This window comes from Myotis nattereri (assembly GCF_964212035.1).
Source record: "Myotis nattereri genome assembly, chromosome: 1".
Taxonomy (NCBI): domain Eukaryota; kingdom Metazoa; phylum Chordata; class Mammalia; order Chiroptera; family Vespertilionidae; genus Myotis; species Myotis nattereri.
Window position 1 is genome coordinate 53,978,646 of NC_138075.1, and position 22,527 is coordinate 54,001,172.

The 22,527-nt window shown below is 40.4% G+C and overlaps 1 protein-coding gene across 3 annotated transcripts in view; it reads right to left on the bottom strand.

Annotated features, from left to right (window-relative positions):
* Positions 1-22,527, bottom strand: part of TCF12 (transcription factor 12) — a 361,079-nt gene that overhangs the window by 218,596 nt on the left and 119,956 nt on the right. For all 3 annotated transcript variants that reach the window (XM_081093085.1, XM_081093086.1, XM_081093087.1), the window contains one exon: positions 12,002-12,075. In XM_081093085.1, coding sequence (XP_080949211.1) covers positions 12,002-12,075 — 74 coding nt within the window. The remainder of the gene's footprint in view (positions 1-12,001; positions 12,076-22,527) is intronic.

A 22,527-nucleotide genomic window follows, 5' to 3' on the forward strand; every position in this document is an offset into this window, starting at 1 on the left:
CTGAACTCTAAAATATATATTTACTCATGTTTTACATTTAAGAAATTGAGTGATTTAAAAATACCAACAAACTGAAACTCAGGACCACAGTAAGTCACAAGCTACTTAAAAGCAGGCAGACAACCTTATTATCCTTACTTACAATGGTGGTTCCCACTGTGCTCTGCTGGAAGATGAAAACCACAGGTCCTCTCTACCCTTAGATATTCATTCTGAAGGCCTGGACCTTAAAATGTAAATGAACAACATGCCAGGTTCTCCCAAAATTCAAGCCAGTCCAACCCTTCCTGGGATCAAAATGACCTCTCTGTATTTTTATCAATAGCATGTGAGGGGAACTAAGGCTCTATTATCCCATCTCCAGCTCGCTATTTGTCAAACTATAGAGTGGCTGCTAGTCTAGCTCTTCCACATGAATGAAAAGATGCTAAATACCTGCTAAATATGGAGAGAGCACTGAGCAAAATTAAATATTCCTTTAGCCACATCTGGTGGAAATGGTTCAGGAGTCCTAGAGAAATAATACTAAACTCAGCCAGATAAGGTATCCTTATGAATTCAATTTAATTTTCATAAAAGCTGAAAGCTGTATGTTTACTCTAGCTAAATTTTTTATTATTTTGGTTTTCCTTATCCCAAGTACCTGATCTATGGCTTTCTGTATGAGTCTTAGGAGGCTAGAGCAACTCTTAAATCCTTGTACCCTCATATTTTCATTTTCTACCTGACCTAGTTTATCAAGCTGCCATCCATGTGTATTCCTGACAATTGGTCTGAAAAATGGTTGCTTTTTCAAATAAACCAAACCCTCATATCCCCTCACTGAGACAGAATAGTATGTATTAAAATGAAAGAACTCTAAATGTACCTACTGTTTATCCCTTAATAAAAAGTCCCTACAATTATTATGTGCTGAGTCATATACAGCAGCTAAACCAAGTATTTTAAAGCCAACTCATTACCACATAACTACTTTTCCCCTCCTCCACTAATAGGCCTAAGTATGGAACTTAGTTAGGTAGTTATTATTAGTAGCCAGCACCCTTCTATCAATGAGAAAAGGGGGGGGGGTGAGTTTAAGGTAAAGAGAAAAACATGCCAGGTTCACAGAACTACAAGTAGAAGTGCCAGAAATAGAACCCCAACAGCCTGACTTCAATATTCAGGCTCTTAAATTCTATGCTATTCTGCCTCCCAATACACTATACTTGCTAAGCAAATTTATTTTTACCATATCCTGTCCCATGTCCTCTTTTGGGATATCAATTACAGATCCTCTTCTCTTTCACCTTTCTCCTCTCTCTTCTCTCATTCCTTTAGTGCAGCGGTTCTCAACCTTTGGGGGTCGAATGACCGTTTCACAGGGGTCGCCTAAATACATCCTGCATATCAGATATTTACATTATGATTCATAACAGTAGCAAAATTACAGTTATGAAGTAGCAACGAAAATAATTTTATGGTTGGGGGTCACCACAACATGAGGAACTGTATTAAAGGGTCGCGGCATTAGGAGGGTTGAGAACCACTGCTTTAGTGTATGGCAGAAAATTTAAGACAGTTCTTCAAGTTGAGAAATCCAAACAAATCTCATGGGTAGTTTGTATCAAAAGCACACATCACAAACTAGTAAAATCTCAAACTCATTAAGTCTTAGTTTCCTCATCTATAAAATAAAAGCATTGGATATAAGTAACTAACATACCTTCTAATCTTGAAAACTCTATAATAACACAAAATAGAGGCGGAAGGAAGAGCAACATGGACATGACTGTTTCATTCTACAAACCATAATATAAAGATAAGGGGGGAGGGAGGGAACTGGTGGAAATTTAGCAATTAGAAAAAATACGCACTCACACCTTATTCAACTGAATGTTACTTCTTTCCCAAAATAACTACCATAATAGATTATATATAACCTGAAAAATACTCATGATTAAAATGCCTACTCCTGATGCCTATAAATATAATTTCTATTAGTAGTGACCTACAAATGAACTTATCTACCTTTTAGAGTGAGAAATCAAAAATTCTACCTTAGAAAAGAGTGCTAACAAGAAGACTTCTCTCTCCTGTGAGCTCTATAATAACCCCTAGCACAGGGTGCAAACCCGAATGGTACTTCAGTACTTTGAGCTAGGCCTAAGTTGTGTAGCAGAGCTAGGAGGCAGGAAAACCAAGATGAGATGGCCCTTTGAGATTTCCATGAACTAAAATCAGACTATATTTCAGAAACAGAATACGTCTATTGTAACATACAATGAAATATTAGATATTGAAAGATAATAATGGTGCTAATAATATTAATAGCAGCTTTCACTTACTGAATCAATAAAATACTTAATAGCTATTATTACATTTCATATTTACCAAAACCCTACAAGGTATTTGTAAAATTATCATAATTATAGAGATGAGAATCCCAAGGCACAAGGAGGTTAAGTAACTTGTCCTAGGTCACAGAGTACAACTCTCCAGAGGCTGTAATCCTATATAATCCTATCTAATAAAAGACAAAAAGGGTAATTAACCATACCTCCGCTATGCTTCCCATTGGCTAATCAGGGCGATATGCAAATTAACTGCCAACAAAGATAGTGGCTGGCAGCTACGCAGCTGAAGCAAGCAGGAGACTTGCTTGCTCCAGTGATGGAGGAAGCCAAGGTTCCCTGCCTACCACGGCCCGGCTCTGAGCTCCGAAAGCAACAATGTTTCAATTATAGAAGCTAAACAAACCCCAGATACCTGCTTTCAGCCGGCCGTGGCCTCAGAGCTGAAGCTGGCTCTCAGCTCCAATGACAGCAACGAAGTTTCAATTATAGAAGATAAATAAATCCCAGAATAAAAAAAAAAAAAGGAAAAAAAGGAGAGGCTGGGATTTTCAGTCCTAGCCAGCCTGAAAACGGCCCTCAGCCCCTCACCCAGACTGGTCAGGCAACCCAATGGGGACCCTCACCCTGAGGAGGGTGTGGCCACCCTGAAAACAGCCATCAGCCCCTCATCCAGGCATCCCAGTGGGGACATCCACCCTGAAGGGGGTGTGACCAGCTGAAAACAGCCATCAGCCCCTCACCCAGGCTGGCCAGGCACCCAAGCAGGACCCCCACCCTGATTTGGGACACCCTTCAAGGCAAACCAGCCGGCCTCCACCCATGAACCAGGCCTCTATCCTATATAGTAAAAGGGTAATATGCAAACTGACCCTAACAGCAGAAAGACTGGGAATGACTGGTCACTATGACACACACTGACCACCAGGGGGCAGACGCTCAATGCAGGAGCTGCCCTCTGGTGGTCAGTGTGCTCCCAAATGGGGGAACTCTGCTCAGCCACAAGCCAGGCTGATGGCTGCCAGTAGAACGGTGGTGGTGGGAGCCTCTTCTGCCTCCTCAGCAGTGCTAAGGATGTCTGACTGCAGCTTAGGTCTGCTCCCCCTGGCAAGTGGACATCCCCCGAGGGCTGCCTGGCTGCCAGAAGGATGTCTGACTGCCATCTTTGGCCCAATCCCCCGGGGAGCAGGCCTAAGCCAGCAGGTGGTCATCCCCCGTGGGGTCCCAGACTGCAAGAGGGCACAGGCTGGGCTGAGGGACCCCCCACCCCGCCGAGTGCACAAATTTTTGTGCACCGGGCCTCTAGTCCCATATAATAAAAGGGTAATATGCAAACAGGCCAAACAGCAGAACAACTGAACAACCAATCAAAGCATAATATGCTAATGATATGCTAAGGCTGCTCAACAGCTTGCTATGACATGCAGTGACCATCAGGGGGCAGATAGTCAACTGGTCAACCAGTCACTATAACGTGCACTGATCACCAGGGGGCAGATGCTCTGACAAATATGTTAGCTTGCTGCTGGGGTCTGGCAAATCGGGACGAGCGAGATGGGCGGGACATGCCCTGGAGCCCTCCCGCTTCCCTCCCAGTCTCTATCATGCACCTGTGGGGTCCCTCTGCCTGGCCTGAGCCCTCTCACAATCTGGGACCCCTCAGGGGATGTCAGAGAGCTGGCTTCAGCCCGATCCTGCAGGCCACTCCCCTTGGGAGGGCACTAGACATAGAGCTCATGGCTGGCGAGCACTGCTGCAGCAGTGAGAGCCTTCCCCTAAGTCTGATTGGGCGCAAGCCTGCAGCAAGCACAGTGGGGACGGGATGAGCAGAAGCGGCAGGTAGGAGCTGCAGGTGGCTTTGGCCTGCGGGATTCGGCTCGATCACTGCAGGCCACCCAGAGGGACCCCACCCATGCACGAATTCATGCACCGGGCCTCCAGTATTAAATAAAATGCTTCACTAGGTTGTGTCACCAATCAGGTCAATAATTTGTAAGCACAGAATAAAGGCCTATTGTCATTAATATCACCACCATCCACTTCAAGCTTTACCATCTTAAGTCAACTTCGTTTCCTTTCTCCCTTGATCTCCAAACACAATTTCATTTTAAGCAGCAAAAAAGTACTGAGCACCCATTATATAAAAAGCATTATACTAGACCGACAAAACCATTTATATAAATGTTTTTGTCAGAAGAATTCTATATTCTAAAGAATGAGACAACTAAAGAGAAAGGAAATAAACTTTATTTATGTCCTTTACACATCTAAAAAAAGTAAATTAAGCAGCACTGAATCAGCAAATAATTCTGAGTCATTGCACATGGAATGCAGCAAATGTATTTATTGATTTAAATGTGTTTAATTGTTACATATACACCTAGTTGATTAATTCTGATATACATGATTAAAGCCAATACTTATAAAGCACTCAATATGTACCAGACCCTGATCTAAATATCATTATTATCTCATTTAATCCTTGCAACAGCCTTTTAAAATAGTCATATTATCCCCATTTCACAGATGAGTAAACTGAGATATGGGGACTTTAAATAACTTGTCCATAATCACACAGGTAGTGAATGGCAGGACTGGGATTCATACCCAAACAGTGTGGCTCCAGAATCTGTGCTCTTAGCCTCTGCCTTCTAAAGAGGAAAATAAATCTGAAACTGGAATAAACCATGAACACTATAGTTACTAAGAAAAATCACGATATTCTCAGGCCTTTATGTCTACTACAATGAAAAATATAGAAAACATATGTTTGCAGGAAAGGATAAAAAACAAGGAAGAGGCAGGACAAACTCTTTAAATATGACTTTTGGTCATGTCTTAATTGAGATTTAACTGTCCCTTTCAATCTTTGGTGCTTTGATCTTGATTACCACTTTCACCTATTTCTGAAATTAACAGTGCTAGTCACATCACAATGATTTTTTATCTGTTCATAAGTGTCGTTGTTCTACACAGGTGAGCTATAGTTCAACAGCACAGAAACCAGGACTCTTAACTGAAGTAGAGAAGTCTGAGGTACATGCCACAAGTACTATGCTACTTCCATCTGAGTGTCTCAAGCATGTTCTGTCTCATCTCCACATTTCCTAAGAATGCTAGCCATTTCTTCTATACCATTAGATATAGTTTTTATTTCTGAGTCTCCCTAACCAAAAGTCTGCACTGAATGATGTGATGTGGGTAGTTCTGAAAACCAGAAATTCAACCATATTGTACATTGTGAGGTTACTTTTCTGGTGGACTTGGCCGATACTCTAGACAGGAACCCTGCTGGAGTAACTTTTCCTACCTCTGAGAGAATGGATATAAGACTAACACAATGATGAGAACATTCCCCTTGAAAAGCTGTTAAATAAAAACTTCAACCTATATGATTTGTGTAGTCAAGCTTACACAGTAAAATACATAGTAAAACACAGTATTAATAGAGTTAATGTGCCAAATATCGTTTTATAGTACCACACAAAATTATTATTTTGTTCCTTATAGTTTTGAGTGAGGGTAGAGAAGGACGAGAATAGTACCTTTGAATCCATGTGATTTAATATCATATGTTTTATCATTCTTTTTTTATTTATCTTTACTGTTCAAAGTATTACATATGTCCCGCCTTGTCCACCATTCGAACTCCTCTATCCTACCCCTCCCATTTCCAAGCCTACTGCACTATCATTTGTGTCCACAGGTTATGCATATCCTATCTAATAAAAGAGAAACATGGTAATTAGCATACGACCGCTACCCTTCCCATTGGCTAATCAGGGCGATATGCAAATTAACTACCAGGCAAGATGGCAGCCGGCAGCCAAGCAGCTTGAAGCTAACATGAGGCTTGCTTGCTTCAGTGATGGAGGACTCCAATGTTCCCCGCCTGCTGCTGCTGGCCTCTGAGCTGCAACTCTAAGAAACTATGTTACAAATACAGAAGCTAAACAAAACCCCAGAAAACTGCTTTAGTCGCGGGGCTTCAGCCAATAGGATCGAAACATTGTTTCAAATACAGAAGGTAAACAAAGGCCAGAAACCTGCTTACAGTAGCGGAGGCCTAACAGCTGGAGCCTCAGAGCTAAAGCTGGCCCAGAATGAAAAAAAGGAGCGGTTGGGAGCTTCAGTCACCTGCCAGCCTGAAAACAGCCCTCAGCCCCTCACCAAGATTGGCCAGGAACCCCAGTGGGGACCCCCAATCTGAAGGGTGTGTGAACAGCTGCAAACAGCCATCAGCCCCTCATCCAGGTTGGCCAGGCACCCCAGTGGGGACCCCCACCCTGATCCAGGACACCCTTCAGGGCAAACCAGCCGGCCCCCACCCGTGCACCAGGCCTCTATCCTATATAGTAAAAGGGTAATATGCCTCCCAGCACCGGGATCAGCGGAGCCGCGAGGCCTCCCAGCACCGGGATCAGCGCCCAAACCCCCTGATGGCCCTGCGGCTCTGTGTGTGACAGGGGGCGAGGCCACAACCTCCCTATCCCCCCTGCTCTGTTCGTGACAGGGGAAGGTGCCCCAACCCCCTGATCAGCCCTGCTCTGTGCCTGATAGGGGGGAGCTTCCCAACCCCCTGATCACCCTGCGGCTCTGTGTGTGACAGGCTGCAGTGCCCCAACCCCCTGATCGGCCCTGCTCTGTGTGTGACAGGGTGCTGCGCCCCCCCACCCCCACCCCCCCCCACCCCACTGCCAGGCCCTGCTGTGTGTGTGACGGGTAGAGCCATAACCTCCCCATCGGCCCTGACCTGAGTGTGAGAGTGGCGGCGCCCCAACCCCCTGATCGGCCCTGCTCTGTGGGTGATAGAGGGCGACGCCCCAACCGCCCTCCACGGGCCCTGCTCTGTGTGTGATGAGGTAGAGCCATAACCTCCCATCGGCCCTGCCTTGAGTGTGACAGGGTGCAGCACCCCAACCCCCTGATCCGCCCTGCTCTGTGTGTGACAGGGGGCGGTGCACCAACTCCCCTATCAGCCCTACACTGTGCGTGACAGGGGGGAGCTCCCCAACCCCCTGATCGGCCCTGCTCTGTGTGTGAAGGGTACGGAGCCCCAACCCCCCTGATGGGCCCTGCTCTGTAAGTGACAGGGGCAGCGCCCCAACCCCCTGATTGGCCCTGCTCTGTAAGTGACAGGGGGCGGTGCCCCAACCCCCCTATCAGCCCTACCCTGAGCGTGACTGAGGGTGGCATCACAACCTCCCAATCCGCCCTGCTCTGTGCATGACAGGGGCGGCGTCCCAACTCCCCAATCGGCCCTGCCTGAGCCCGACCAGGGGCTGCACCTAGGGATTGGGCCTGCCCTCTGCCACCCGGGAGCAGGCCTAAGCCAGCAGGTGGTTATCTTCCGAGGGGGGTCCCAGACTGCGAGAGGGCACAGGCCGGGCTGAGGGACCCCCCTTCCCCCCGAGTGCACAAATTTTTGTGCACCGGGCCTCTAATCCGATATAATAAAAGGGTAATATGCAAATAGACCAAACAGCAGAACAACCAACCAACCAATCAAAGCGTAATATGTTAATGATATGCTAAGGCTGCTCAACTGCTTGCTATGACGTGCACTGACCACCAGGGGGCATATGCTCTGACCAGTATGTTAGCTTGCTGCTGGGGCCTGGCCAATTGGGACTGAGCGAGATGGACCGGACACACCCTGGAGCCCTCCCACAGTCCCTCGTCAGCCAGATCGTGCACCAGTGGGGTCTCTTGGCCTGGCCTGCACCCTCTCGCAATCTGTGGGCCCTCAGGGACGTCGGAGAGCCAGTTTCAGCAAGATCCCGCAGGCCACTCCCCTTGGGAGGGCACCAGATGCAGGGCTCATGGCTGGTGAGCCCTGCTGTGGCAGCACGAGCTTCCCCAGATCGGGACTGATTGGACGCGAGCCCATGGCAGGCACAGTGGGGCCGGGATGAGCAGGAGCAGCAGGTAGGAGCTGCAGGTGGCGTTGGCCTATGGGATTTGGCCTGATCCCTGCAGGTCGTCCAGAGGGACCCCACCTGTGCACGAATTCATGCACCAGGCCTCCAGTATACACTAAATTCTTTGGCTAATCTCTTCTTGCCCCTTCTATGCCCCCTTTCCACTGAAATTTGTCAGCCTGTTCCATGTTTCTATGCTTCTGGCTCTAGTTTGTTCATCGTTTATTTTGTTCACTACATTCCATATATAAGTGAGATCATGTGATACTTATCTTTATCTGACTGGCTTATTTTGCTTAGCGTAATACTCTCAAGGTCCTTCCATGCTGTCTCAAAGATTAAGATATCCTTTTTTTACAGCTGCATAGTATCCCATAGTATCCCACAGTTTTTTTTATACACTCATCTACTGATGTGCACTTGGGTTGTTTCCACATCTTAGCTATTCTAAATAATGCTACTATGAACATTGGGGTACATACATTCTTTCTGATTGGAATTGATATATTCCTAGAAGTGGGATCACTGAGTCAAACAGCAGTTCCATTTTTAATTTTTTGAGGAAACTACATACTGCTTTCCATAGTGGCAGTACTGTCTGCATTCCCATAAGCAGTGTACTAGGGTTTCTTTTTCCTCCACAACCTCGCCAGCACTTGTTGTTTGTTGATCGATTGATGGTAGCGTTTGTAGTAGGTGTGAAGTGGTACCTCATTGTTGTTTTAATTTGCATCTCTCTGATGATTAGTGAGTGACTTTGGGCATTTTTTCATGTTTATTGTCCATCTGTATGTCCTCTTTGGAGAAGTGTCTGTTTAGGTCCTCTGCCATTTTTTAATTGGATTGTTTGTCTCCCTTTTGTTGAGTTGTATGAGTACTTTATATATTTGAAAATTAAACCCTTATCGGATATATCATTAGCAAATATGTTCTCCTATACAGTGGGTTCCCTTTTCATTTTGATGTTGGTTTCTTTTGCTGTGCAGTAGCTTTTTAGATTGATATAGTCCCATTTGTTTATTATTTCCTTTGTTTCTCTTGCTCTAGGTAGTGTATTTGTGAAAATTATGCTACATGAGATGTCTGATAATTTGCTGCCTACATTTTCTTGTAGGATTTTTATGGTTTCATGACTAACATTTAAGTCTTTTATCCATTTTGAGTTTATTCATGTGTGTTAAAGTATCTTCTATTGTGGCCTCTTTACTTCTATTGTGTAAAGTGTTTTCAAATATTACAAAATTAAAAGTTTTCTATTATTAATGTAAAGTTATGTTATTTTTTAAATGGTTCAATTTGCTATGATAGAAAGGTATTATTTATATAATATGGTAAAATCTAAAGAAATTTCACTCACATATTTTATTAAAGTTTAAATTGACTTGTTAATACTTTCAATAAAATGTGTCAAACTGGTTTTTAGCCAACACCAATACTTATTTCTGAATTTTAAAAAACTTAACATACTAAAATATTCAGGAGAATGATGTACTCTGGTTAACTGAGATTCTTATTTACAAAATTATATCCATCTTTACCTTATGAAAAAATGTGATCAAGATAGTGAATGATGTTTAATAATAAACCCCCAAAAGTTGATAATTTTCCTATAAAGAACTTCTGTGGACAGTTTCAAAGACACCCACAAATGTCTATGCTGGTGAGAAGAACTCAGGGTAAAAATAAATGGTTTGAAACTGTAAATAAAACATAACTTCTTAACTAGCCCACTAAATCCTTTTAGGCTCAAAATCATGACTGGCATAGGAGAAAAGTTATTGGAAGAGTGGATTTTAATGGGAAAAAAACTTAAGAAGGGTTAGCATTATATCACTTATTTAGCTGACCTTACAGTAGATAGGTAGGGATGGCTATACACACACACACACACACACACACACACACACACATATTTACATTTGTATGGCAGACTGGGAATATCTAGAGATTAATCTTGTTTTGAAAATAGAAAACTAGTTCACTATAAAGTAAATTTAACTTCTCGCTGCACACAATATACACTCAAAAAAATAAATGAAGAGTGAAAATGGCATTTCACATTTGACCTACATATCAAATGACAACAAGAAAAGCAAGATTTGCTTTGAAGTCCATCTCTAGAAGACTTTATTGCAGGATCATGAACATATACTACTAGTAAATGCTTAGATACAAGATCATGTTCTCCTCTCCCAAAATCCTGCTTAATGCTCAACTAGAAAAATATTGAAAACTTAAAAGTAAATATAAAGTCCAATGGCATCGTTCAATGCATTTTAAGAAATGACATGTTATCACACAGTAACTCAAGCCTCTGAAAGAAAATAATCATACAATTGTACACTTGAAACCTATATAATTTTATTAACCAGTGTCACCCAATAAATTTCATTAAAAAGAAAAATATAATCCAATGTTAATGAACAGTATTATGTTCTCCACTATGTAAAATCCCTATTTCAAAATCTAAACAGGAAACCAGCCTTTCCTATTCACAGTATTATTCAAAGAATCAAAAAACCTTTAAACCTGGAAAGAAATTTAAATATCAACACATTGAACTATTCCCAATTTAAATAAGGTGTCCAAGACTAAATGTCAAGTGCACAGTAAAGTCAACAGTAAATCCAAGTCTTGTGATAGAGAGGACAGTGCTTTTTACACTACAACTCGGCTTTCTCATCACTGATTCCTGAAAAGGAAATACTAAAACTTTTAACAGTCATTCTCTATATCTTTCTGTATTACAAATGACTATCCTAGTTCTTCCGAAAGTATTTAAAATAAATTAAACATAGGCTACAGTGATGTAATAGCAAAACCACATACTTTAGTAAGTATTTAAGTCAGCATTTTTCAATGCCAAACAATATAACTCATATGGAGACTATGAACTCCAATAACATTGATTCAGTTTTCCTTTCACTTAAAGCCAATTTGCTTCTAGGGTTAAGTACCCTTAAATTTTATGTTTGTCTATCTTCTCTTGGTTAATTTTGAGAGAAATAAATGTTCATTAATCATTCAAAGTATGACCTTTTGGGAAAGGTATATCTTAACCTCACCAATTTATCAGGGAGACTGGGACTACAGCGTTTAATTTTTTTTGCCAACTCTTTGGTTCAATTTTCAATCTCTCAATTTAATATTTTAAAGTTTCACGGGATTTTATTTGTTGTTTGCTCATTGCTGGAAGAACCTCTAATCTACTGACCTTTCATTGTATAGAACATTAGCTTGGTCCTATTTTCTCTTAACTGCCAACCAAGAAATGTCATCTGTTATATGTGTTTTGATATGCTTCTAAGAGACAGGGCTATAGCATCCCTAATATAAACAGCTGATGACTACTGGAGCAAGTATGGGAGAGAGGAGACTAGAAACTGGTACTTTGAAAGCTAGTACCATCTCTCAAAACAAATAAACAATACATGAAGAAAAATGGCTATGTATGAGGAATATTTAGTGAGGCATTCCAAGCTCTTACAATTTTAGCAGAATATTATAAGTAGTCTAGGTGTAGAAATTACACCAGGAATATTTTCTTCATTTTAGGAGATAGAATAAAGTCTCAATGTATGATAATAGAAAATTAAACCTTTTATGAAGGTACTGGGTATTCTATATGCCAATGAATGTAAGTTAACTTCATTTCTCTTAAGAAACAAAGTTCTGTATATGAAAGAACTTAACTTATTTGGCAAATTATCTTTACAGTTTTAATCAAGGGTTGATGAGCACACTTACTCTAGATGAGTCATAAGAGGGGCTTGGTTGACCACTTGTTCCCCAAGATGGTGTACTTCCTCGTTCATCCATACCTACGGAAAGAAGAAAGTGAAAGATATAAATCCAAAAGGATACCATGATGGATGTTTCTTTGGTATAACAGAAGAGTACAATTCAGTAAGTGGTGTATGTATTTGCCTGGAACTGGCTGTATATCAATCTTTGTCTCAGAAACCAGTAGAAAGTAAATTCTGTCAGAGCATCTTCATCACTGCTTCATAAAATGCTCTATATATACTGCAGAATTTCCATACCAAAATACATCTTTGGAGACTTTAGGCTAGGGCATAATTTGGGCCTCTCCATCTTTATCCCCATCCATTGCTACTTCTAAGAGTAGATGAACCCCCACAGGTTTCTACAGTTTAGTACTACCTCATGAAAATATAAAGAATTCAGTTCTTAAGGATAAAACTTAGAAAATGAAGCAAGTTAAATAACTGTTCAAGTTAATAAAACTGGTTTCTATCAGAGCATTGATTAGATATTCTTAAAGATAGCAAACTAAATCAACCCATATCAAATCAACATTAGTTACATCAAAGCTAATCAAAATGACATGACAACTCATCCTAGTAAAATTTTTTCTAAATCTGAATCCAAATAAATATATCCAAGCTTATGAAAATTGCACAGGAAAAGTCAAAGTGAGAAGGATTGGTAACCATTAACAACAAAAGAATTCATTGTATTCCTTAATGTACCTTCTGAAGCTTTGGTTCCAATATTTTCACCTTCTCATCAGTCCCCATAAAAATTTGAAAGAGATGGAGATCTCTCAATCCAGCCATCTCTCCCTTTTCTGTTTTGAAGATCAGTCTTTTTCATCCTTGACTGCTAACAGGGTATACTTTACCAACCCCTCTGAGCTTCTTTTTATGACAAAATAAAAATAGTTGAATTTTTTGGTTTCATTCTTGCATGAGAAAACTCTAGAATTTAAAAAGAAACATTCCACTAGTTTTAGAACCTCTTTTTCTTCAAAAAAATTCCTTTTAAGTCTTCTGTGATTTAAATGAGAATGTAATGTGTAGTAAGTTAAAATGTCCCAAATTCTCCAGTAACTAGCCAGCATTCCCAAAGCTCTTTCGGAGGGACTGAATTACCAATTGAAGGGTTAAGTGACAAAAAGCAGGGGAAAGAAGTCAATTTCCAAGTAAAATCTACTAATTACTAATTCAGTTAGTAGGAACCTAACTAATTCTTTTGAAGAATCTGTATTTCCTATATTAAATGACTAATATATATTTTAAAAGTTTTTAAACACCTTAGAGAAATGATGGGTACCTAACTAAAGACCACACTCTAGGCACAATCTCAAGTGAAACCAAAGTTTTGAAAACACAGAGATATGCACAAAACTACGAAATGTTCATTCTTTGAGAATTATCAAAATTCTACATTTAAGATTCTATCTTATCAAAACATACTTTGTTAGCGTCTCTCTATGGGCTATTTTCAAAGCATTTTCTTCACAATCAACACTAGAATAGTAGATAGAATTCCCATGAGACTCGATTCAAGACAAAGGCTAGTATTAACCTACAAAATCCACTTATATAAAACTACTTAAATTTTAAATACCTTCCATTTGCAATTATTTTTCTATATGAGGTAAAAAAAATTTTTTTATACTAAACTAGAGGCCCGGTGCATGAAATTTGTGCACGGCGGCGGGGGAGAGGGGGTCCTCCCCTCAGCCCGGCCTGTATTCTCTCCAATCTGGGACCCCTCAGGGGATGTCCAACTGCCAGTTTAGCTCCTATCCCGTAAACTGGCAGTCAGACATCCCTCTCGCAATCTGGGACTCCTAACCGCTCGCCTGACTGCCTAACTGCCTGCCTGCCTGGTCGCCCCTAATTGCACCCCTACTGGCCTGACCACCCCTAACTGCCCTACCCTGCTGGCCTGATCACCCCTAACTGCCCTACCCTGCTGGCCTGATCACCCCTAACTGCCCTCCCCTGCTGGCCTGATCACCCCCTAACTGCCCTCCCCTGCCAGCCTGATCACCCCTAACCACCTCTGCCTCAGCCCCAGACACCATGGCTTTGTCCAGAAGGAGGCCCAGAAGATGTCCGGTCTAATTAGCATATTACTCTTTTATTAGTATAGATGACCAACACAAAATATAAAAGTAAACTGGCTACTGGGAAAGCAGGGTCTCAAATATTTATACACCCATGTTCAGGCAGCATTATTTACAATATTCAAGGGTCTATCAGAAGATGAATGGGTTAAACAAAATGTGGTATATACTTACAATGGAGTATTATTCAACCTTAAAAGGAAGAAAATTCTTACATATGCTAAAAATGGATGAACATGAGTGCGTTATGTTAAGTAAGCCAATCACAAAAGGACAAATACTGTATGATTCCACTTATATGAGGTCCTGAGTGTAGTCAAATTCATAGAGATAGAAAACAGAATGGTGGGACTGGAGGAAGTGGGAAAAATAACACTTTCATTAAATATTTATAACAACGGAAATTTATTTTGATGATCCCATCCTAATGAAAATAATCAGAGAAACCAAGATGGCAGCATAGGTAAACACCGGAAATTGCTGCCTCGCACAACCACTTCAAAAAATCAAATAAAAGATAAAACAGACATCATCAGGAAGGCTAGCTGAGTGGAAATTCTACAACTAGAAGGAAAGAGAAAAGCATACCGAGACTCAGAGGAAGAGCAGTGTGGAAGTAAAATACTAAGGTGCGGAGGTGCATGAGGAGTGGGCTGGCGGCTGAGGACGCAGTGGTCTTTTGCAATCGGGAGGGAGTCTCAGGCTCTGAGCTCCAGTTCTGGGTGAGTCTTTGGGGACTCAGACTCATACGGGAGAAGTCGGACTGTCTGGCATCGGAAGAACTCGAGGGCAGCTTTCTCTCGGAGGTGCTTGCAGCGATTACCAGGATACTGAGAAGAGGACTGAGAGAAGCCATAACTGCTCGCTCCGCCCTGTGGATTCTGTGGGACCCGCCCCGCCCAAGCCCTGCACGGAGGCTTTTGCTGAGTAGCCTCAGGCAAAGGCTAGATTAGCACCTCCCTAGAGATCCAGGAGCGAGTGTCCCCAGTGGTCAGAGTGGGACCATCCAGTTTGCAGCTCCTTGGACCTTGAAAGGACACACTAAGGGGGCAGACCCAGTGAGCACCAAAGCCTCATTGAAGCAAGTCCTGCCCCGGAGGGGTGTCTCCAGCACAGAAGTTCTCCCACTGCAGACACGGCTGATTCTCACAGCCAATTGGCCTGGAGGTCATTCCCTCCCAGTGTTAACTACAACAAGACTGTGCACAAAGACCACAAGGGGGTGCACCAAGAGTGTCCTCCTCATGTAATTGGGGAGGCTGAACCACTGGGCCCTAGAGGACACTTAGCACAGAAAACCACTTTATCAACAGGTAAGCATAAAAAATGCGGAGACAAAAAAACAGGACACAAATGACAGAAATGAAGGAAAGCAAACTACTGGATATAGAGTTCAAAACCACACTTATATGGTTTTTCAAGGACTTTCTAGAAGCCGCCGATAAATTTAGTAAGACCCTCGAAAAGGCTGGTGAGACCGCCGATAAATGTACTGAGATCCTCAAGAAATCTAGTCAGACCCTCAATGTTATGATAAAGGACCAACTGGAAATTAAGCATACACTGACTGAAATAGAGGATATTATACAGACTTCCAACAGCAGACTAGAGGATCGCAAGAATCAAGTCAACGATTTGAAATACAAAGAAGCAAAAAACACCCAACAGGAAAAGCAAAAAGAAAAAAGAATCCAAAAATACGAAGATAGTGTAAGGAGCCTCTGGGACAGCTTCAAGCGTACCAACATCCAAATTATATGGGTGCCAGAAGAAGAGAGAGAGCAAGATATTGAAAACCTATTTGAAGAAATAATGACAGAAAACTTCCCCTACCTGGTGAAAGAAATAGACTTACAACTCCAGGAAGCACAGAGAACCCCAAACAAAAGGAATCCAAAGAGGACCACACCAAGACACATCATAATTAAAATGCCAAGAGCAAAAGACAAAGAGAGAATCTTAAAAGCAGCAAGAGAAAGAACCTCAGTTACCTACAAGGGAGTACCCATACGACTGTCAGCTGATTTCTCAACAGAAACTTCGCAGGCCAGAAGGGAGTGGCAAGAAATATTCAAAATGATGAATGCCAAGAACCTACAACCAAGATTACTTTATCCAGCAAAGCTATCATTCAGAATTGAAGGCCAGATAAAGAGCTTCACAGATAAGAAAAAGCTAAAGGAGTTCATCACCACCAAACCAGTATTATATGAAATGCTGAAAGGTATCCTTTAAGAAGAGGAAGAAGAAAAAGGTAAAGATACAAATTATGAACAACAAATATGCATCTATCAACAAGTGAATCTAAAAATCAAGTGAATAAATAATCTGATGAACAGAATGAACTAGTGATTATAATAGAATCAGGGACATAGAAAGGGAATGGACTGACTATTCTTGGGGTGGGAAGGGGTGTGGGGGATGCGGGAAGAGACTGAACAAAAATCGTGCACCTATGGATGAGGACAGTGGGTGGGGAGTGAGGGCGGAGGGTGGGGTGGGAACTGGGTGGAGGGGAGTTATGGGGGGGAAAAAGAGGAACAAATGTAATAATCTGAACATAAAGATTTAATTAAAGAAAAAGAAAATAATCAGACCATAATTTATTCAGTTTAGGATTGAATTGTTTTACTAGTATAGTATATCAAGTAATTAATGAATATGAGGCCTTTGTATGATTTCAAATGCATTTGTAAAAGAAAATATAGAAAAGATGGGTGCCTGCTACAGAAAACATCTGAGAAATTTCAAAAGAGGTGCATGAAATTTTGTGAAGACACATACTCAATTTTCATCAAGTGACATTAATTACTTCCACAGCATGAAGGAATAGCAGAGATTAATTAAATAAAATGGTAATTAATTAAGCCACAGCTAAAGAGGGCTACATCCCCATAATACTGGATATTGCAGGGAGCTCAAAGGGTGCTGAAGAATAACAAGGGTCTGGCTAGGTTTTATACTCAAAGTTCTATAGTTTTATTGTTAACATATCCAGACTATGAATGGACGGTCGTGGCTGGCACTGACAAAGGCAAGAGTCATCTTTAGGCTTCAATGACTCCTTTCTGCTGAAAACAATGGCTGTACAAACTTAGAAATATGACAGGAATAATAATCTTTCCAAAGCTTCAGCCATAAGATCAAAGTAAGCATTAAAAAAAGAAATTACACACAGAAAATAAACTTAATACAGAAATTATACACATTTATCAAAACCTGAAAAACTATTTATCCCAAGAAAATACATCATAGTTAAAATACAGCGATTACAATGCCAGGCCAACATGGCTCAATGGTTGAGCCTCTACCTAGAAACCAGGAAGTCATGATTCCATTCTCGGTAAGGGCACATGCCCAGGTTGTGGGTTCCATCCCCAGTGTGGGGTGTGCAGGAGGCAGCCAATCAATGATTCTCTTTCATTATTGATGTTTCTATCTTTCTCTCCCTCTCCCTTCTTCTCTGAAGTCAATAAAAATATATTTAAAAAATACAGTGATTACTAGAGAAAACATTTCTATTAAGATGCATCTAAACCATCATTGCCAAATATTTTCTTTCCTTCCCATTTCTAGTCTATCTACACCAATTTAACAGTTTTAGAGAAGCTAGTTTCACAATTGACAAGATTAAAATGGTAGATATAAGAGAAAGTTTACCAATAATTAAGCGGTAGAAACACTTTTATTCTTGCATAATTTTCTAATATGTTAATCTGATATATTCCTATCAATAAGATTAAGAGTTAATGAATAATTTAATTAATATAGAGATTAAATCTTTCTTAATCTTTTTTTTTTTTTTTTCGGTCGGCGGTACCGGGGAGGGGAGGGAAGCCCGGCACTGGGAGGAGGAAAGACCTATTTAATCTTTTATATATAGAATCTCTTAAGTGCCTGCTTTTCTGAATGGAACCAATTAAATAAAGTAACAATATGTATATATTTTGAGTCCATGTGTCCCATTTTAAAAGACATACTATTCTTATTTAATATTTTCCAGTAAAAAACACTAAATTTTAAACCTTATTATCTAAAAACTATGGTTGTAAATTCAACAAAGTAATATGCTTCCTTCTTTTGTAAAACATTTAATAGAGAAAATTATGAAGGAAATGATAAATAACTACATATACCAGCAATTCCCTACGAGGCTGGAACCCTAGAGATGGAATTAAGATGGAAGCCAAGTTTTTGAGAGAGCAAGACTCTTGGAGGAGCAAGTAAATTTCTTGGCAAAGGTTAACATTTGGCATTACTCTCTTCTATGAAGAACTCAGTTACAGTCTACCTGCTTCTTTTCCACTGCCACCATCCTTTGTTTTTGACCAAAAGTGTTCTCTTTCTTGAGTCAATCATAAAATTCTTTCACAGCTTTTATACTAGCCCTTCTTTCATTCTTCAAGAAGAATCCTAGAGACTTCTAAAAGTTTTTAACGACTAGCGAAAACTGAAAACAGATTTTTTAGGGGGAGTGACTTTTATATACCATAAATATCTGCTCCCCCCCCCCCCCCAATATGGGCCCCAACAGTACCGAGTTTGTGTCCATAAAGCATTGCTTAAGGTTTGGTGAGGTTCAGACTTAGTTTCACCTGCCTAGAGGTAAAAAGGGTCAATGAGGAGCAAAGCTGCACAGTTCCTTCCCTTCCCACTTGCCACTGCCGGACCTACAATCAAAAATTCTGCCACGCTAGATTGAGAAACTAGGGTAAAGTGAGAAACAGGACTGGAATTGGGAAAATATTTCAGGTAGTAGTAGGGAGTCTAGTGAGCTGAGAAGGGATGAAAGGAAGAAGGAAGATGGTACAAAGAATGGAAAGAAGAGTAGTTAGGATATCCCTGCAACAAAGCTGGTAATAAGTCAATACAGCCACGCTGCTTGACATCACGCCCAAGTCTATCCCTGTGGAAAAGAAAGGAGGGAGTAAGGGCCCAGCCCAGGAGAGTGTATAGCCACCTCTCTCTCCACCCACCCCCCTCCTCTCTCTCTCTCTCTCTCTCTCTCTCTCTCTCTCTCTCTCTCTCACACACACACACACACACACACACACTGCCTTTGGTAGCAGTACAAAAATACCACATCCCAATACTTATAAATAAGGAAAAGATAATATACTTTGCAGGATTGCCATCTACTATAGGGTGATTCAATAAATGATTTGATGAAAGAAATCTCATTGGAGACGGCTATATCAAATAACCAAAGCTATGAATGTGTCTCTTAATACCTTCTTTACTCAATTTTATTTATGGAGTAATGATATCCCTTTAGATAAGATTTAAAGACTGCAATCAATTTTAAAATAATATACACCTAAAAACCTACAACCACCATTTTATTGTGTTTTTCAGATTTTTGATACTCATGAAATGAATCTACCAATGTGTTTTGCTAGAAATTCACTGTGAAATAGGGTCAATTAGAATATAATAGTAAATCTTTGGGGTTTTTGCTATATATAATGAGAAACAAATAAAATAGAAAAGCTATGGAAATACTAAAATTGTAAAACAACTTGAGAAGTTAAGACATGTTGCTTCATATGAAGTAAATAAGATTGATTACTCAAAAAAAATAATTCTGGCCGAAGCCGGTTTGGCTCAGTGGATAGAGCGTCGGCCTGCGGACTGAAAGGTCCCAGGTTCTATTCCGGTCGGGGGCATGTACCTGGGTTGCGGGCCTATCTCCGGTGGGAGGTGTGCAGGAGGCAGCTGATCGATGTTTCTCTCTCATCGATGTTTCTGGCTCTCTGTCTCTCTCCCTTCCTCTCTGTAAAAAATCAATAAAATATATTTTTAAAAAAATAATAATTATAATTCTGTACAAAAAACTGTTAAATAAAGTCTGATTTATTTTTGGAGAATATATAAAGAAAAAAAGACAAGTAAAAAAATAAGAAGGATTTGCCTTCTCCGGTCATCTTTTAAAATTCAATCACACAAGAGGCTCATCTCAGAACAAGGGACTCACACAGCCTGAAAGTGAAGGGATGGAAAAATATATTTCAGGCAAGTGGAAATGAAAAAAAAGCTGGGGTAGCAATACTTATATCGGACAAAATAGACCTCAAAGTGAAGGCCATAACAAGAGATAAGGAAGGCCACTTCATAATACTAAAGGGATCAATACAACAAAAGCATATAACCCTGATAAACATATATGCAACCAATGCAGGAGCACCCACATACATAAGAAAACTCCTGGAAGATATAAAGGAAGAGATTGACAACAATACAATCATAGTAGGGGACTTTAATACACCACTGACATCACTGGGCAAATCCTCTAGACAAAACCTCAGCAAAGAAACAGCAATCCTAAATGACTCACTAGATCAGTTGACATCTTCAGAACATTTCACCCCAAAGCCACGGAACATATATTCTTCTCAAGTGCACATGGGACATTTTCAAAAATAGACCACATATTGGGTCACAAGCAAAGTCTCCCCAAATTCAAGAAGATTGAAATTATACCAAGCATCTTCTCAGACTACAATGGCATAATATTAGAAATAAACTACAATAAAAACAATCCAAAAAAATCAAACACTTGAAAGCTGAATAGCATGCTATTAAACAATGATAGGGTTATCAAAGAGATCAAAGAAAAATATTAAAAACATCCTGGAAACTAATGACAATAAAAACACAACAATCCAAAATCTATGGGACATAATGAAAACAGTCCTGAGAGGGAAGTTTATAGCTCTACAGGCCTACCTCAAAAAACAAGAAAAAATGGTAGAAAATCATCTAATTCTACAACTCAAATAATCAGAGAGCAACAAGAAAAGCCCAGAGTGAGCAGAAAGAAGGAGGTAATAAAGATCAGAGCAGGAAGAAATGACATAGAGACAAAAAAAAAATACAAAGGATCAATGAAACCAAGAGCTGGTTCTTAGAAAAGATAAACAAGATTGATGAACCTCTAGCCTGGCTCACCAAGAAGCAGAGAGAGAGGACCCAAATAAACAAAATCAGAAATCAAAGAGGAGAAATAACAACAGACCCCACAGAAATACAAAGGATTGTTAAAAAATACTATGAACAACTCTATTCCAACAAACTAGACAACCTGGAGGAAATGGACATATTCCTAGAAAAATATAACCCTCCAAAACTCAATCAGGAAGATTCTAAAAATCTCAATAGGCCGATAAATATGGAAAAAATTAAAGCAGTCACCAAAAAGCTTCCAGCAAACAAAAGCCCAGGGTCGGTCGGCTTCACAGGGGAGTTTTACCAAACATTCAAGGAAGAACTAAAACCTATACTCCTCAGACTATCCCAAAAAATTCAAGAGGAAGGAACACTTCCAAGCTCATTCTATGAAGCCAGCATCACCCTATTACCAAAACCAGATAAAGACAACACAATGAAAGAGAATTACAGGCCAACATCCCTCATGAACACAGATGCCAAAATCCTCAACAAAATTCTAGCAAATTGGATCCAGCAGTACATCAGAAAGATCATACACCATGACCAAGTAGGATTTATCCCAGGGATGCAAGGATGGTACAATATCCGAAAATCAATCAACGTGATACATCACATAAATTGAGAGATAAAAATCACAGTCATATCAATTGACACAGAAAAAGCATTTGACAAAATCCAACACCCTTTCTTGATAAAAACTCTCAACAGGGTGGGAATAGAAGGATCATACCTCAACATAATAAAAGCCATATATGACAAACCCACAGCCAACATCATACTCAATGGGCAAAAACTAAAACCATTTCCCCTAAGAATAGGAACAAGACAGGGATGCCCACTCTCACCACTCCTGTCAACATAGTGCTAGAAGTACTAGCCATTGCGATCAGACAAGAAGAAGAAATAAAAGGCATCCAAATTGGAAATGAAGAAGTGAAACTGTCCTTATTCACAGATGACATGATACTGTACATAGAAAACCCTAAAAACTCCTTCAAAAAATTATTAGACTTAATAAAATTTGGCAATGTAACAGGATACAAAATTAACACCAAGAAATCTATGGCATTTCTATACACCAATAGTGAACTTACAGAAAGAGAGACTAAAAAGGCAAAACCATTTACCATTGCACCAAAAAAATTAAGATACCTAGGAATAAACTTAACTAAGGAGGTAAAAGACCTATACGTGGAAAACTACAGGACACTGGAAAAAGAGACAGAGGAAGACATAAACAGATGGAAGAACATACCATATTCATGGATTGGTAGAATCAACGTCATTAAAATGTCCATTCTACCCAAAGCAATCTATAGATTCAATGCACTCCCCATTAAAATACCAACGGCATATTTCACAGACCTAGAACAAACTTTCCAAAAATTCATCGGGAATAAAAAAAAGACCCCTAATAGCTGCAGCAATCCTGAGAAAGAAGAACAAA